The sequence below is a fragment of the Gobio gobio genome, assembly GCF_949357685.1.
Source record: "Gobio gobio genome assembly, chromosome: 2".
Taxonomy (NCBI): domain Eukaryota; kingdom Metazoa; phylum Chordata; class Actinopteri; order Cypriniformes; family Gobionidae; genus Gobio; species Gobio gobio.
This window is the reverse complement of record NC_137098.1, coordinates 67324203-67338403: the sequence shown is the minus strand read 5'-3', so window position 1 is coordinate 67338403 and position 14201 is coordinate 67324203. Positions and strand designations below refer to the sequence as shown.

The 14201-nt window shown below is 41.1% G+C and overlaps 2 protein-coding genes across 2 annotated transcripts in view; both read right to left on the bottom strand.

Annotated features, from left to right (window-relative positions):
- The window catches only part of LOC307120077 (basement membrane-specific heparan sulfate proteoglycan core protein-like), a 335684-nt gene that overhangs the window by 38743 nt on the left and 282740 nt on the right, over nucleotides 1-14201 (bottom strand). The window contains exons 16-17 of the mRNA XM_079806937.1: nucleotides 10000-10293; nucleotides 8991-9266 (exon numbers count right to left, since the gene is read on the bottom strand). Coding sequence (XP_079663063.1) covers nucleotides 8991-9266; nucleotides 10000-10293 — 570 coding nt within the window. The remainder of the gene's footprint in view (nucleotides 1-8990; nucleotides 9267-9999; nucleotides 10294-14201) is intronic.
- LOC307120608 (histone H3.2) overlaps nucleotides 1-14201 on the bottom strand; it is a gene marked incomplete at its 3' end in the record, with an annotated part of 447270 nt that overhangs the window by 397634 nt on the left and 35435 nt on the right. The window lies entirely within an intron of this gene.

Sequence of the window (14201 nt, the reverse complement as noted above, 5' to 3'; positions counted from 1 at the left end):
CATTGGCACCCACGTCCCGACCTCTGGAACCTCCACGTGTGGCTCCTAGACGGGACGCGGCAGGTTTGAGTGGCCTACCACCTACTGTGGTCGCCACCATCACTTCCGCTAGGGCAGAGTCCACTCGGCATGCCTATGCGTTGAAGTGGAACCTCTTCGTCACCTGGTGCTCTTCCCGCTAAGAAGACCCCTGGAAATGCCCGATCGGGTCCGTGCTTGAGTTTCTCCAAGAGGGGCTGGAGCGAAGGCTGTCTCCCTCCACCCTCAAAGTCTATGTGGCTGCAATATCTGCCCACCATGATCTCTTGGAGGACAAAAAGGTAAGTCAGCACGACCTGGTCATCAGGTTCCTGAGGGGAGCCAGGAGACTGAATCCTCCTCGCTCTCCTCTCGTACCCTCTTGGGACCTCGCAGTAGTGTTAACTGCTCTGCAGAGACCTCCCTTTGAGCCTTTGCGGTCGGTTGATATTAAGTTTCTGTCCATGAAGACAGCTCTGCTGACCGCATTGGCCTCCGCAGGCATTTTCGGTTGACGAAGCGTGCCTGGAATTCGGGCCGGCTAACTCTCACGTGATCCTGAGACCCCGGCCTGGATATGTGCCCAAGGTTCCCACCACTCCGTTTAAGGACCAGGTGGTGAACCTGCAAGCGCTGCCTTTGGAGGAGGCAGACCCAGCCTTGGCATTGCTCTGTCCAGTACGCGCCCTTCGCGCCTACGTAGACATGACGCAGTGTTTCAGGACCTCAGACCAGCTCTTTGTCTGTTATGGTGGAGAGCGGAAGGGAAGTGCTCTCTCAAAGCAAAGGCTGTCTCACTGGATAGTGGACACCATTGCTTTGGCTTACCAGCAGCAAGGCCGACCATGTCCCCTTGGTGTGAAGGCACACTCCACCCGGAGTGTGGCTTCCTCTTGGGCTCTAGCGCATGGCGCCTCGCTAGCAGACATCTGCAGAGCTGCAGGCTGGGCGACACCCAACACATTCGCCAGATTCTATAATCTCCGAGTGGAGCCAGTGTCCGACTATGTACTCGCCCCCCCGAGCGGCCGGTGATGGACCAGGTTCAGGTGTCTTCGCTTGCTCGCCACTCCACTCCACAGACTGGATACGTGCGATATTTCCTCAGGTGAGTTCCCCGAGAGCCCTGAGCTCCTCCAGCACTGTCGACGCCGACATCAGTTCAGTCTGCCCTTTCGAGCCCAGACCCTCATGTCCGGCCAGGTGCCCCATGTGCATGGTTCCCTCTGGCGACCCCCACATGTGTATTCACCGTAAGTCTCCGCAGTGAGTGGGTTTCTTCCCTTGGCGTGTCCCCGCCACCCCTAGGGTTAAAAATCCACCTTCGGCTGGTACCCTAGAGATCTTCCATATGCAACCCCCTCCGGGTCATATGTGTCTCTTAAGTCCTCCCCACGGGTAGGCATCTTTGGCATTCCCTCACTGGGATATGCTTCCCAGTGTACCTTGGTAATCCTGTGTTAAGTGGGAGTCCTTCGTCCGTACTAGTCTTACGACAGGGTACTCACACTTACGCAGGGCACTGGAAGACAGCTGAGTGGCGGGATTATATTGGGACCCCCATTCGTTAGTCACTAACGTTACGTCGTAGTGACTGAACGAAAGGGAACGTCTCGGTTACGGATGTAACCCTCGTTCCCTGAGGAGGGAACGGAGACGTACCGTCCCCTTGCCACATCGAGCTGTGTTGCCTGGAACGCAGGAGTTCAGTCTTGGCTCCTCAAGCAGGTAACATAATGCGATATTGCCTCGTACTTCCTTATATACTCACGCAGTGAGGCGGAGCTACGTATGCAAATTCCGCATGCCCCATGGCATTGGCACGCCATTGGGCGTTTTCTCAAAACTCGAAGTTGATAGGCATCTAAGCGAAACCCCCATTCGTTAGTCACTAACGTTACGTCTCCGTTCCCTCCTCAGGGAACGAGGGTTACATCCGTAACCGAGACGTTCTCTTTGATTCTGGACGGCAAGGGCAGTGACTGCATCGAGTGTGTTTTGCCATATTATACCGATTTCATCAGGCTCCGAAAACTATTCAAAAAGAACACAAAGAATGGCCTTCTCAGCTGCCGTAGCTGCAGATCCTGCGTCATCAGAACAGGGTTTTCAACGCACCACCGTTTCTGTTTAAAAAAATGTTTTGTTGGGGCTGAACGCAGCTCTGGCTTATGGTCACTGTTCCTGTCACGATTGCAGAATTAAAGCACACGATGAAGGAGATATGATATCTTCAGAGACTTTTAATATAATCACCCAAACAATAAACAGGAGAATCAACAGGAGAAATATACCATAGTTGGCATATGAACATAATTTAGAGAAAAAATAGCGCCAAAATTACAAAATCTTTGGAAGATATTACTGAACATTTATTTAACCATAGCAAAAGTAAATTTCTTACTTAAGTTTATTTTTTATCTCTGTTTTTTGTGTTTATTTAAAATAAGACAAATCTGATATTATTGTAATCGTATATCTGTAATTTAACTGTTGATATAGTTCTCTAATGATCTAACAGCAGAAGACACGAGCCGCGGTTAATCCCAGTTGTGCAGGCGGAGTGTGTGTTAACACTGCGTTACAATGAGCCCCTATTAGAAATATGATATTATATTCTATACTTTTATGAATTATTGTGAGAAACCATGAGAAAAGGGTGAATAATGACTGAGAGTCAATGTTCAGAAGTTATTCATTATCATTGTGTTTTTAACTGTGTAGTATAGCTGTATTTAGCGATGTGTTTGTCAAACAAAAAAATATATATATTTTAATGGTTAAAAAAATGCCATTATTTTATTTTAAAAAGTTAATAATTGTATTTTATTGACAAAATATTTTAGTTTATCATGGATATTTTTTGTATTATATCAGGTAACATTTTAATCTGTCATGGTCATGTCATAATGGACTCCACCGATGGGGCATGTTTTCACATTTCACTTCCATTCTTTCTGGGTAAATCAAGAAAAAAATATACACTGTATTAATGAAACAAAACCGCATAATTGTTCTAGACATGTGGGGAATTAATGTGGGAAAAAATAAATAGTCTGAACCCCAAGTGGATTTACACAAACTGAGAAAGTCAAAAAGTGTTTAAATGTACTATTTGTTAAAACGTGACATCTATGAAAGTGTAAACAAAGAGAATTGCAATTCTGACAAGCCATGTTTAGTAACAACTTTTGGATTTGAAATAAAAAATAATGAATAAATGCTGTGTTTGTGGTATACAACCGCGGATCAGTTGCGCGCTGCAAACGCAGCATATATGAAAGCACAACAGCGCGTGCTGCTCCTTCACTGCATACACATTGCAGATGGAGTATGTGTGAAACGGGCGTTAGGTTGTGCCCCGCTCTCCCCTATAGTGAGTACATGCTTTACCAACACACATGAAATGCTCAAAGAACATTTGCAGAGAAAGGCGATTTTGAACTGCATTTTTATTATTTACACACTTTTATGAAATGTAAATGTTTTCAATCTAATGATTTTAAAAGACTTGACTCTTTGTGATGTAATCAAACAAATAATGAACCTTTTGCATAACAGAAAATGATTTTGCTGCAAAGTGAGCTAAAAGTTTTTTATTTAAAAAAAAGTATTAAGTATAATACTAAAAGTTAAAAGTATTTCCTGACCAAAATGTGAGAGGTGCTTGCTGTGTGCAACTACACTGCCCCCCCAGAGGCTGCCAACTTCCTACCCCTTCCTACAACTTCCAAGCATAGCGAAGGCAAACATATTTTGTTGACATATATACAGTGAGGAAAATAAAGGCCCGGGTATACTTCGGCCGTCCGCGTTCGTGCACCGCCCGCATGACGTAATTTTCGTCACTCGGAGGGCTCGCGGCCGGCCGCACACCCCGTCCGCGCGCAGCCCAAATTTTGTGACCGCGCGGACGGTCCGCGTGCAACAGCGCATGCGCCAGCAGTACAGAAGAGTCCACTAGGTGGCAATAAACACAGTTTTGAGCACAGTGTTCAGCCGTCGAAGAAGAGTGTGCAAAGACCGGTTTAAAAACAACACGCTTGGGAAAAAAAGAGAGAATTTTTGATTCTTCAGTGTTTCTTCCAAACTATGTAGCAATGGTGGATGCACTACAGTTCTTCTCCGATCATGCCCAGCGCGCGTGACGCGTCCGGGCGCGGTAAGTGAAGTATACCCGGGCCTTAAGTATTTGAACACCCTGCTATTTTGCAAGTTCTCCCACTTAGAAATCATGGAGGGGTCTGAAATTGTCATCGTAGGTGCATGTCCACTATGAGAGACATAATCAAAAAAAAAAATCCAGAAATCACAATGTATGATTTTTTTAAACTATTTATTTGTATGATACAGCTGCAAATAAGTATTTGAACACCTGAGAAAATCAATGTTAATATTTGATACAGTAGCCTTTGTTTGCAATTACAGAGGTCAAACGTTTCCTGTAGTTTTTCACCAGGTTTGCACTGCAGGAGGGATTTTGGCCCACTCCTCCACACAGATCTTCCCTAGATCAGTCAGGTTTCTGGCCTGTCGCTGAGAAACACAGAGTTTGAGCTCCCTCCAAAGATTCTCTATTGGGTTTAGGTCTGGAGACTGGCTAGGCCACGCCAGAACCTTGATAAGCTTCTTACAGAGCCACTCCTTGGTTATCCTGGCTGTGTGCTTCGGGTCATTGTCATGTTGGACCCAGCTTCGACCCATCTTCAATGCTCTAACTGAGGGAAGGAGGTTGTTCCCCAAAATCTCGCAATACATGGCCCCGGTCATCCTCTCCTTAATACAGTGCAGTCGCCCTGTCCCATGTGCAGAAAAACACCCCAAAAGTATGATGCTGCCACCCCCATGCTTCACAGTAGGGATGGTGTTCTTGGGATGGTACTCATCATTCTTCTTCCTCCAAACACGTTTAGTGGAATTATGACTAAAAAGTTCTATTTTGGTCTCATCTGACCACATGACTTTCTCCCATGACTCTTCTGGATCATCCAAATGGTCATTGGCAAACTTAAGACGGGCCTGGACAGTGCTGGTTTAAGCAGGGGAAACTTCCGTGCCATGCATGATTTCAAACCATGACGTCTTAGTGTATTACCAACAGTAACCTTGGAAACAGTGGTCCCAGCTCTTTTCAGGTCATTGACCAGCTCCTCCCGTGTAGTTCTGGGCTGATTTCTCACCTTTCTTAGGATCATTGAGACCCCACGAGGTGAGATCTTGCATGGAGCCCCAGTCCGAGGGAGATTGACAGTTATGTTTAGCTTCTTCCATTTTCTAATGATTGCTCCAATAGTGGACTTTTTTCACCAAGCTGCTTGGCAATTTCCCCGTAGCCCTTTCCAGCCTTGTGGAGGTGTACAATTTTGTCTCTAATGTCTTTGGACAGCTCTTTGGTCTTGGCCATGTTAGTAGTTGGATTCTTACTGATTGTATATGGGGTGGACAGGTGTCTTTATGCAGCTAACGACCTCAAACAGGTGCATCTAATTTAGGATAATAAATGGAGTGGAGGTGGACATTTTAAAGGCAGACTAACAGGTCTTTGAGGGTCAGAATTCTAGCTGATAGACAGGTGTTCAAATACTTATTTGCAGCTGTGTCATACAAATAAATAGTTAAAAAATCATACATTGTGATTTCTGGATTTTTTTTTTAGATGATGTCTCTCACAGTGGACATGCACCTACGATGACAATTTCAGACCCCTCCATGATTTCTAAGTGGGAGAACTTGCAAAATAGCAGGGTGTTCAAATACTTATTTTCCTCACTGTATATATACATAATCATGAAGGTCTCTAAAATCATCCAAACAATCTTACAACAGATCTATAATTTTTTGTACACTACAAAAGTCAAAAGTCCAAGCGGTAATTATAGTTGCCGGTGGGCAAATGACGTGTAAGTACATATAATGGGGAAATGGGGTATACTGTATTAACAGGTTCGTAAATCAAGATTTTTGGTCTTGTTTAGTGCTTTTTGCGTTCATAATATCCCACCTAAAACATAACTTAACCCTTTAGCATCTCTACTGTACAGTAGACCTTAATTCGATAGGGAAAAATATCATATTTTATGATATTATGTCTTGTAAGGGCCCAAATATTGAGGACTCTTCATCCAGTTTGGAATGGATGCATTTCAATCTAATCGGTCAAGCACCCTCATTCTTTTTATGACTAGTAGCTTACGATTCCATTATAATGTGGAAATTCAGACAAGTAATGAGTTTACATTTACATAATTATATGAAATCACCTACTACAATCAGCCATTGAATACTATGGGACTATTTTTTTTTTTTTTTGTAAGATGTAATTTTTTCATCAGTCTATTTATTTATTTTCATTTAACTTTTTGATACACAATGCCCTGTTGGGCCAACTTAATGGCTGCACTTTGTTCTGCACTGTTCCATCACTTTAAGACTTTATTTGTTGTTTGTTGTGCTTTCATAATCAAAAAGATTATAAGAAAGAAGCAGCTTTTTTGAGTTTGATTGAATGTTCTTCAACTTTTATACACAATCAATTTGTTTATGAAAAAAGATTGATCTGTTGAAAGCAGTTATTTTGAGTTAGATGCCAAATGTTCTCCTCTTATTCATATTTGACATTGAAGGGCTGCATACAACATATCTGCCCACCGCAACTACAGATGCCACACATTCAAATACGATTTTCAGGACAAAAAAACAAACCTAGGGAAAATAAATGCAGAACATGTTCACATAGGACACTATTAACATGACTATTTGCATGAAACCATTCAGAAAAATGTGGGCACAAATGGGTTAAGTATTTATAAAAACTATACAAACAAAAATGCTCTTATAGTTACTCCAACACTTAAAAAGCTAATTATGACTTAAATGATACACTCTAATAAATCGCACATACAAAAATGCTACAAAGAACGTTGGAGGATATTTAACAAATTATGACACAAACAATGGATGAAGAAACAAAAATGCTTTTATAGTCACTCCAACACTTAATCAAGCAAATTAAGACTTGAAGGATCACCTGTAATAAATTGTTCATACACAAATGCTAGAAAGAATGTTCAAGGATATTTACCAAATATTAACTCCATAAACTGTGCAAAAACACTCTTAAGCACCTGTAAAGACACTTAAGCAAATTATGACCCATAAACTGGATTAACTATACCCTCTACAAACAAAAGTGCTATTATGGATACACTGTACTTACCATACATAATTTAAATATATAAGTTCTTGTAGCTCTATCCCTATCTCAAATAATAAAAGATGAACAGTTGTTTCTGGCATTTCTATTCACCTTCAAAATTGACACAGCATTAAAATTTGGCTCGTCTGGACTTCCTTATTGTCAGTGAAGTTATGTTTGTATTTGCATAGTTAACTAGCTAGTGATAGCTTAGTGACAGCAATGAAATGTCCAATGCCGTCCAATATTAGTTTATGATATTGATAATACGAAGTAAATTTATTTCGTTTGACAGCTTTATGGCTGAGATGAGAAGACTTACCTCTATACTGGGCTTTCTCTTGTGCACTCGAGGGTTAGACCGCTTCATTTTTGATGAACGCGCCAGGGATGAGCACTTGCCTGACCTAACGCCTGAACGCCAGTGCTCGACAATACTCACTATCAATTCAATCTAATAATCAGGTTGACAAGTAATTAAACCTGTGGCTGAGGGGGCGCCCAAGGATGATCATAGTTAATAAACATTATGTTTTATTTTGCTTGTTCTAATTATATGCTTAATGGGAAGTAAGCCTAAGGGCGACACTAGAGGGCGCCTGCGCCCCCAACACATTTGTCGCCCTAGGCAACCGCCTAGCTCGCCTATAGCAAACGCCGGCCCTGCTGCCCCTACACTGCTGGCATTTTTTAGCAAGATACTAACACAATTACCATGTCGCTAACATGTTTTAACAATATGTTAACATGATTAGCATGTTGCTAACATAATGCTAACACAATTAACATTCTGCTAACATGATGCTAGCACATTTTTACATGTTTTTTATCATGTTTTAACCCTAAGCTAATTGCTATTAACATGTAGCTATTCACTGCTAGCATGTGTAGCATGTTGAAAGTCCAGTTTGCTAACATGAGTCGAAAGGCCATCTCAATATGATGTCCTGATGCAGAGATATAGGTCTTGTCATTGCTAAGGTACTCTGTTTGGTTGCTATGGAGTGGTTTGCCAGTATGAATGATATAAACCAACCCCGTGCCTCTGACATTCAGATTAGAAGATTTCATTCTTTGGGTTTGGGTTGCTAGGGTGATCGACAATGGTTGCTAGGGTGTACCCAGGAAGTGCTGAAGGTGACTTGTGATTGGCTGTTTGCTGCCTCAAGTCAAATGAGCCCACCCTTATGTTTCTATGACACTTCTATCCAAAGATATCCCTGATCTCATTCAATGGTAGTCTATGGAAGTTGTTGCTAGGTTGCTCTAAATGGTTGCCAGGGCATGGCTTGATAGCTTCACGATGATCCTGAGATAGTGATTGGTTGCCTGGTTACAACGACGGAGAACTTTAATCTCTGCAAATGTGTCTTTGCTATTTTTACATTCATAATCATCAGCGACTTCTGCCAGAGCTTTGTGTGCTTTATGTGCTCTTGAGTGAGAGGCATATATTCCTTCCTCAGACCCTAAATGAGTCACAACATTAAACAAACTCAACAAATAAAGCCAAAGGGTTTTGAGGTGATGTGTAATCGTGTTAACATTTGTGAACGATGCCCAGCTCTACTGGAAAGTCACACATCTGTACATGATGTTATAAAAGTATCCTGATAAATGTGCGACACACACAAGACGTGCAGTTCTGCATCTGAAGACAATAATGACTACAAGTGAATTTCTTCAGTCCTCTATAAGAACAGATGCGGCTGATACAGAATATCATAAGTGTTGAAATATGGATGATCATTAGACAGATGTGAATATGAAGACTCACCTGATACAGTCAGTGTAACAGCATCACTGGGGTGAGAGAGTTGAGTCTTCATCTGTCCTGTACAGGTGTATTTACCGCTGTGAACGTCTCCAACACTGCTGATGATCAACTCTTGTGTTGAGGTTTGGCTGACAGTGTTTTTATCCCGGCTGTTGGTTTCCCATCTGTATGTCCACTGAGTGTCTCCTCTTCCCTGTATGTCACATGTGAGAGTGACTCTCTCTCCTCTGAACACACTCTGATCCGGCTTCACCGTTACTTCAGGTTTTGGTCTCTCTGTATTAATACACACATGAGTAAATATTGACTGAAACAGCATCACAGTCTCATGATCAGGGAGGGGCGGCAGTGGCTCAGTGGTTCATGTAGGTTGTCTACAAACTGGTTCGATCCCCGGTTCCACCTGACCAAGTGCCGAGGTGTCCATGAGCAAGACACCTAACCCCAGCTGCTCCCGACGAGCTGGACGTCGGTGTGTGAATGAGTGTATGAATGGGTGAATGTGAGGCAAATGTAAAGCGCTTTGGATGGCCGTAGGTCTGTTAAAAGCGCTATATAAATGCAGTCCATTTACCATTTACCATGATCACTGTTATCAACTCAAAACCTCCTGATGAGACGAACACTGTATTACAAATTAAAGATCATTTGATTTGATTACATCAAAATCGCTTGTAATTACTGATAAACTTTTTATAAACTAAACCCTGGATATATCGTGTCATACACAACATACATGTAGACTGAGAGTTATTTTCTATTGACATGAACAACATTTGTACAACATTTATAATTCTTTAATAATGTAAGAGTGTAAAATATTACTGAATTAAACATGCGATGTGATGAGGTCATGTGACGATGTTAATAATATATTGTTGTATAATGTGTTCTGTTATGAAGGGCGATAGAATACAGTAGTTCAACAGTCTCTTGATTGTACATGTGATCATAGAGAGAGTTTATGAGGACAATAATACTCAATAATACTCAATAAAACTCAACTCACTCGTCACAGAGAGAGAAACAGCAGAGCTTGATTGTGATGAGTTTGGTCTTCCATCTCTCTGTCCTCTACACCAGTACCAGCCCCGATCAGACTCAACAGCTCCTCTGATAGTGAGAGTGTCTCTGTTTACAGTGTAACGCTCAGGCGTCTGTAACTTTACACTGCCTTTATTCCACTCATATCTCCACTCATATCTCCAGTCATTGTAAGTCTCTATCACACACTTCAGATTGACTGTCTCTCCAGTGAACACAGATCTGTCTGGTGTCACAGTCACTGTAGATGTGGGTAAAGCTGAGAAGAAACACAGAAACACAAAGTGACTCAAACAGCTCTTTCAGTGCAATGTAAAAGAAAGACATTCTGTAAATGTTTTATTGTAAACTATTTTAAGTAAAAAATGTTGAGGATGTTGAAGATCTCGATGATGAAGTTTTCTTGCAGCAGTGACAGAAGTACATGAAGCATCTTGAGTTCATCAGAGTCAGAATGAACCCAGAATAATCTCTGCTCAAACATTTTATACTGTATTATATTCATCTTCCTGCTCGACGTGTAAATGAAGTTTGCTCTTAAATGTAAATTGAGGATAACAATGAAAGTGATGGCCTTCCGTTCCCACATCTTTAATATTCTTTCAGCCCAAATGTTAAAGTGATGAGATAGTTTAAAATCCCTGGTGAACATATTCATTTATCCTTTTGAACACTGGATGGCTCTTGATGGCACACTGACACACACACACACACACACACACACACACACACACACACACACACACACACACACACACACACACACACACACACACACACACACACATTATGGGCCAGATTTACTAAACAGGGCAAATTAGTGTGAGAGCGCAATCCCATAAACGCGCCGATGGGAGAGGAAAGTTCTGTGTGTGATCGACTGATGAACACAGACACAGCCGGATCATTTTCATAATGACCAACACAATCTACCAGTGAGCGTCTGGTTTAAGACACACTTTTTATAATGACGCAAACTGTAATTTGACGAGCACAAACCTCAGTAAATCACCTTACATGATTTATTTAAATACTCTCCTCCCATACATTTTGTGCCTGAAAGGGAAACCCCTACAAATGCATATGTAATAATGTCAGCCACTAAAATAACCCTGTTCTAAGCCATTTAGTGCTAATGTATCACTGTGTGTCTTTAGTAAATCATGACAGTAGTTTTTAAACGCCAAAAGAGAAAATCTGGTCCTATAAGTGATACAGTATCAGTCCAGTTCACATATTACTGAGATCGGGAGGAATTGTCACACAAACAGCTCTGACTCGCCATAGGAAGACCTCCAACTACAAGCTCATATGAGGAGCAACTCAACAGACTCTCTGAAGACTTCATGAACTCATTTAACATCATCATCTGTAAGTCACGCCATTCTCTCTGACTTCAGCACTAAACTCATCTGGATTGAACTCAATCGCTCAAGTCCTTTTCTAAACTATTCATGAGTGTAATCTGTAACCATAGAGACAGGGACTCAAGTAAATATCAAATATGGATACGTCCTGTGGACGAACAGGAAAGTCACAATTTACATAATATTAAAAATAAACCAGAACCTTCACAAAAACATGAAACACACACACACAAGCTGTATTCAGTGCAGGACGACTGACTTTCTGAATCACATCATAAAACTCAATTGTCCAGTGAGGATCTGTCCACACCGCACATTTAACCTAATGAAAATTAAATACATTTTCTAAAAGCACACTAATCCAGTGTATAGCGTTAGTTCTGGCAGGGCACGTTAGTCAAGCTCGCGTCAGCTGATCATGTCTACCTATAGGAACACAACGTCTATCACAGCATACATATATAAGCTCCTTCAGTATTATCAGCTGATATCCCGTTTCTCCAGAGCTCATTTACCCTCCTCCATCCCCAGCTCCTCCTCTCGTCAGTCAGGATTTGGCATCTGATTCCTCCTGAATCTGTGATCTGATGTGGTTTCGGATCAAAAAATCAGACAGAAATTATATTATTTTACAGTATTCTGCACAATGATACAAGCTATGTCGAATAGCATTGCATTATAAATATAATCTGAACACAGATGTAAGAATGTATTTCACCTAAGACTGAACTCAAGAAATCTAACCTGCAATAAAACAATAAAACTTCACTCATTGGAAAAGGAGATCTACAAAAAAACAGAAGACCACACCTGGCCCAATCTTATCTTACCTGCCCCCTTATACTTAAAAGTATTTCATTATATCAGCTGTACAGTGTTTTTTTTAAGTGTTGCGTCTGCCGAGGAGGCAGAGTTAAATCGGAAGTCTTGCGAATTCTGTGAAAATAACGTGAGATCAGATATACGGCAATGAAGGAAAAGGAAGAAATGCGGTGTGTGTTATCATTGTAAATAACCGAAGCCAAGTGGATTAAGGCCATTAAGCTATAGATTGATCATAGAGCACTCAGATGTGGAGAAGTTTGGCATTTTCAGATGTGATGGGCATCAGTGTTGTGTGATTGCTCCAGTGGTTGGTGGAATTGTATGGTGAATACCATTACGTGCGTCATTGCAGACTGTAAGTGTTCTATTTCATTATTCATTTACATTTAGTCATTTAGCAGACGCTTTTATCCAAAGCGACTTACAAATGAGGGCAATAGATGCAGCTAGAGCAGTCCAAGGGCAACAATATCAACAATATGCAAGTGCTGTAACAAGTCTCAGTTAATCAAGCACAGAACAGAACAGAATTTTTTTGTTTTTGTTTTTTTAATAAATAAATTAGACAGACAGACAATGAATAGAATGATAAGTGCTATTCTCGATCGGTCAGGTGTTGCTGGAAAAGATGTGTCTTTAGACGTTTTTTGAAAATGGCTACAGACTCAGCCGCACGAATTGAGATCGGCAGGTCATTCCACCAGGTGGGAACGGTCCAGGAAAAGCTCCGTGACAGCGATTTCATGCCACTCTGGTATGGCACCACAAGCAGAGATGTATAAAGTACTAGAGACACATACTTGAGTAAAAGTACAAGTTCCTTATCAAAAAAGTGACTTGAGTAGAAGTTGAAGTGCTCTTTAAGCACCACACTTAAGTAGAAGTACTAAAGTATTCAACATTTTTTGTACTTAAGTATTGCAAGTAGTTTATTTTAAAATGTACTACTCAAGTACTGAAAGTAAAAGTACAAGTATTGTGTTATGTAGTTATTAAAGAAAGTAGTCAAAAGTTTGAACATCATATTGTTTTTATTATTTCAAATGATTAAGCTAAAGGACTAGGGGTGTAACGATTCATCTACTACATCGATGTATCGATTTATTTTCCTATGATCTAACTACATCGATCTGTGCTCGGCAAGTTGGCCTTCCGGACGACAAATATCGATCTAACATCGTTTTAAAAGGTAATCAATCGATTGTATCGATCATAGGAAATAACGCATTGGATTTAAGCACGTCAGACTTTATATGGATGTTTTTTCTTAGCACTTTTAATGATAAAGGCATTAAACGTTACTCGATTCAGTCTGCCTATCTGTGACATCATCGCAACGCACCAGCAGCAGCGCTCATTGAAATGAATGGGATCGTGTCGCTTTGTCGCTGCGTGTTGCTGGCGGTGTGAACGGGGCTTGAGAAAACAAAACATAGCATGGCGGATGGCAGAGGAGAAGCCAACGAGCGAGAAATTATCAAGCCACCAGGAGAAAGCGCTACCTGTACTTTCAACCCTTGCTTGTTACCTGTGCATTCCAGCACCAGTGTGCCAGCAGAGCGAGTTTTTAGTACAGCTGGAGACATAGTGAACGCACAGAGAAGTGTTCTGCGGTCAGATCATGGTGATATTTTTGAAAAAGAAATCTGTAGAGTCATTGAAGAGTAGTTGGTTACATTTTATCTTTTGTTAAATATTGTTTGTTTATTAAACTGAGAGTAGTAGCAGCTGGTTCAGCCAGTTTATTCAACCTGAAGAAATGTTGGTTGCACTTTATTTTTGATATTAATATTGCATTTGTATTATTTTAATGTTGAAAAACAACAGCAAAAGTAGCAGGTAAACCTACTATTAATTAAACCTGAAGAGAAGTTAGTTGCACTTTATTTTTTATATTAATATTGTAATATTTTTATGTTGGAAAACAAAAGCAGAAGTAGCAGGTTAACATACTGTTGAAATGTTGGTTGCACTT